Source organism: Spermophilus citellus, assembly GCF_964194105.1.
Source record: "Spermophilus citellus genome assembly, chromosome: 2".
In the NCBI taxonomy this organism is placed as follows: domain Eukaryota; kingdom Metazoa; phylum Chordata; class Mammalia; order Rodentia; family Sciuridae; genus Spermophilus; species Spermophilus citellus.
In genome coordinates this window covers 239,163,395-239,166,150 of record NC_138183.1, presented here as the reverse complement: position 1 = coordinate 239,166,150, position 2,756 = coordinate 239,163,395, and the positions used below count along the sequence as shown (strand labels likewise).

The 2,756-nt window shown below is 37.4% G+C and overlaps 1 protein-coding gene across 1 annotated transcript; it reads right to left on the bottom strand.

The window, feature by feature from the left end:
- Window positions 1-680: 680 nt before the first annotated feature.
- LOC308639165 (olfactory receptor 4A47-like) lies at window positions 681-1,610 on the bottom strand (the record flags this gene model as incomplete). Its single annotated transcript, XM_081277259.1, has 1 exon — window positions 681-1,610. One exon carries the CDS (start codon window positions 1,608-1,610, stop codon window positions 681-683), a length of 930 nt encoding a protein of 309 aa, XP_081133385.1.
- Between the last annotated feature and the right edge of the window lie 1,146 nt (window positions 1,611-2,756).

The window sequence follows — 2,756 nt, the reverse complement described above, 5'->3', positions numbered from 1 at the left end:
TTTGGTGGGGAACAAACACAAGATTTATTCTAGTCTTGCCATTTTGTGTGGGTTATATTTTTTCAATATTTTTTTGAGTTGTAGATTGACACAATACCTTTATTTTATTTATTTATTTTTATGTGGTACTGGGGATGGAACCCAGTGCCTTGCACATGATAGGCAAGTGCTCTACCACTGAGCCACAACCCTAGCCCCTGTGGGTTCTGTTTTTAATGTCATTTCATATTATGATTTTATAATTTAAAGAATAAAATATTGCACTAAAATTGCATATGTAATGCCACTGAGGTCAAATAATTACCACCACTTATATAGAATACAAATAGAATGATAAAGAGAATCAATGCAAAAGAAAACAAGAAATCAGAAGGAACTAAAATTAATTCAGAAATTTAAAAAATACTGCAAAGCTATAAAAAGTCTTATTAATTTTCTACATATTCTATACTGACTCCAACTACATGTGCACTATAATTTTTCAGTGCAGTGATAAACAAGACCTTATATAGTTACAGCAGAGAAATGTATTAATGGCACAAACACATAATTTATTGTTTAATTATATTTTCCAGAAATTCATTTGAGGGAAAGGAAGTTAGCATCAGTTTCTAAAAGTCTTATGATTCCTAAAGAGACAGTTTTATATTGAAATGACTCTGTTCATAGTGGCAACTCACTTATTTGCTACCTGATAAGAATTTTCTTCTCCAAAGTTTCTTCATGGAACTTGTCATCTCTGAGTTTCTCAGAGTGTAGATGAAGGGGTTCAACATGGGGGCTATGACTGTGTAAAACAAACTCAATGACTTGTCAGTGGGGAAAGTCTTGGCTGGTCGTGCATACGTGAAAATACAGGGGACAAAGAAGAGGACAACCACAGTGATGTGGGAGCCACAGGTGGAGAGAGCTTTCCACCTCCCCTCCCGACTCAGGTTCTTCAGAGAGTGGAAGATGACACCATAAGACACGAGTAAGAGCAGAAACACAGTTGTGCAGATGAGCCCCCCATTGGCCATCACCAAGAGGCCAATGACATAGGTGTCAACACAGACAAGTTTCAATAAGGGGTACATGTCACATATGAAATGATCAATGACATTGGGGCCACAGAATGGGAGCCCATAAATAGTGCCCAACTGAATTACTGAGTGCAAAAATCCTCCAACCCAGGAAACTACCAGCAGCACAACACATACCCATGGCCTCATGATAACCAAATAGTGCAGGGGCTTACAGATGGCCACATAGCGGTCATAGGCCATCACCAACAGAAGAAAGACCTCTGATCCACCAAGAAAATGTTCTGTAAAAAGCTGAGTCATACAAAACTTGAAGGATATAGTATTTTTTCCAAAGAACAAGTCTACAATCAATTTGGGGGAAATAACTGTCGAATAAACAACATCCATAAATGATAAGCTAGCAAGAAAGAAGTACATTGGTGAGCCCAGGGTCTTACTGAAGGTTATGGTCAAAACAATGAGCAGATTTCCCACCATGGTCAAGATGTAGAAAAGCAAGAACATAACAAAAAGTACTTTCTGCACCTTTGGATTCTGTGTGAGGCCCAAGAGGACAAAGTAAGTTATATTGCTCTTGTGTTCCATCTATTCCTTTATTGATGCTGATTCCAGATATTAAAGCAGTTTACCTACAAAACAATGAAAAATATTCTTATAAGTATTCTAATGTTAATTTTTACTCATTTATCCACTAAGAAAACATATAAGAGGTGTCCACTTGTATCAAGATACCTGCTGTGGATAGCTTAATTACCGAGTTGAATATAACACAGTGCCCTGCCACAAGTGACATAATGCATAATCATGGAGTCAGGCAATTAAAGACCAACTTGATAAGTGTCATACAGGTATATATGCCATGCTATAGGATTTACAGTGCTGAAACATCCAAACCCACTGGTATCTGGAAAATATTCTCACAGGAATCAGCACTTTAGGTGAGGTTAAAGAAATGAGATAAAAATAGATTAAAAAAAAAAAAGAAATTCCATGAAAAGACACATTTGAAAAGTCAGGAAGGTGTAATGCCAAAGACTCACTTGACGTAATTTTATGGCAAAATAAATTATGAATTTGAAATTGGACCAAAGACACTATTAGTTGCCAGTGCTATAACTTGAAGACAATGATTGCCTTCCTCCGACTTTCTAATCACGTTGCTCATGTGAGACCTCAAACACACATGCGTTAGCATTCATATTTCTAGGAACACTCTGCTCATTATGATGTATGGGTTCTCAAGTCCAGTGAATGCCTTCTCTGTGACTCCCCTCTTCCCTCTGAGTCTTCACCATAATCACCTTGCAATATTCACATTTCTACCTGTGGGTTCTTCAAGGCAATATTGACCAACTAACCACAAATCCAAGAGATAGTTCCACAGTTTTGGATATTTATTGCAGCCTCACTCCATTCCCAGTAGCTAAAATACATTCATTTGCTAAAACTTCCACAACATAGCAGCACAAACTGTGTAGTTAAACAGCACAATTTTTGTCTCCAAAAATCCCACCATCTGGACACTCAATATCATGGCTTCTACGGTGTTGATTCCTCTAGAAGACCATGATGGAAGGAGCTGTTCCAAGTATGTCTTCTTGGCTTAGAGATGGTGAACTTTACCATTCTCCTTATGTCTAAATTTCCAATTCCAATATGACACCAGCCATATTGGATTGATGCCCACCCTAATGCCAAATTATTTTAATTTGATTATCTACCCAAAGACTT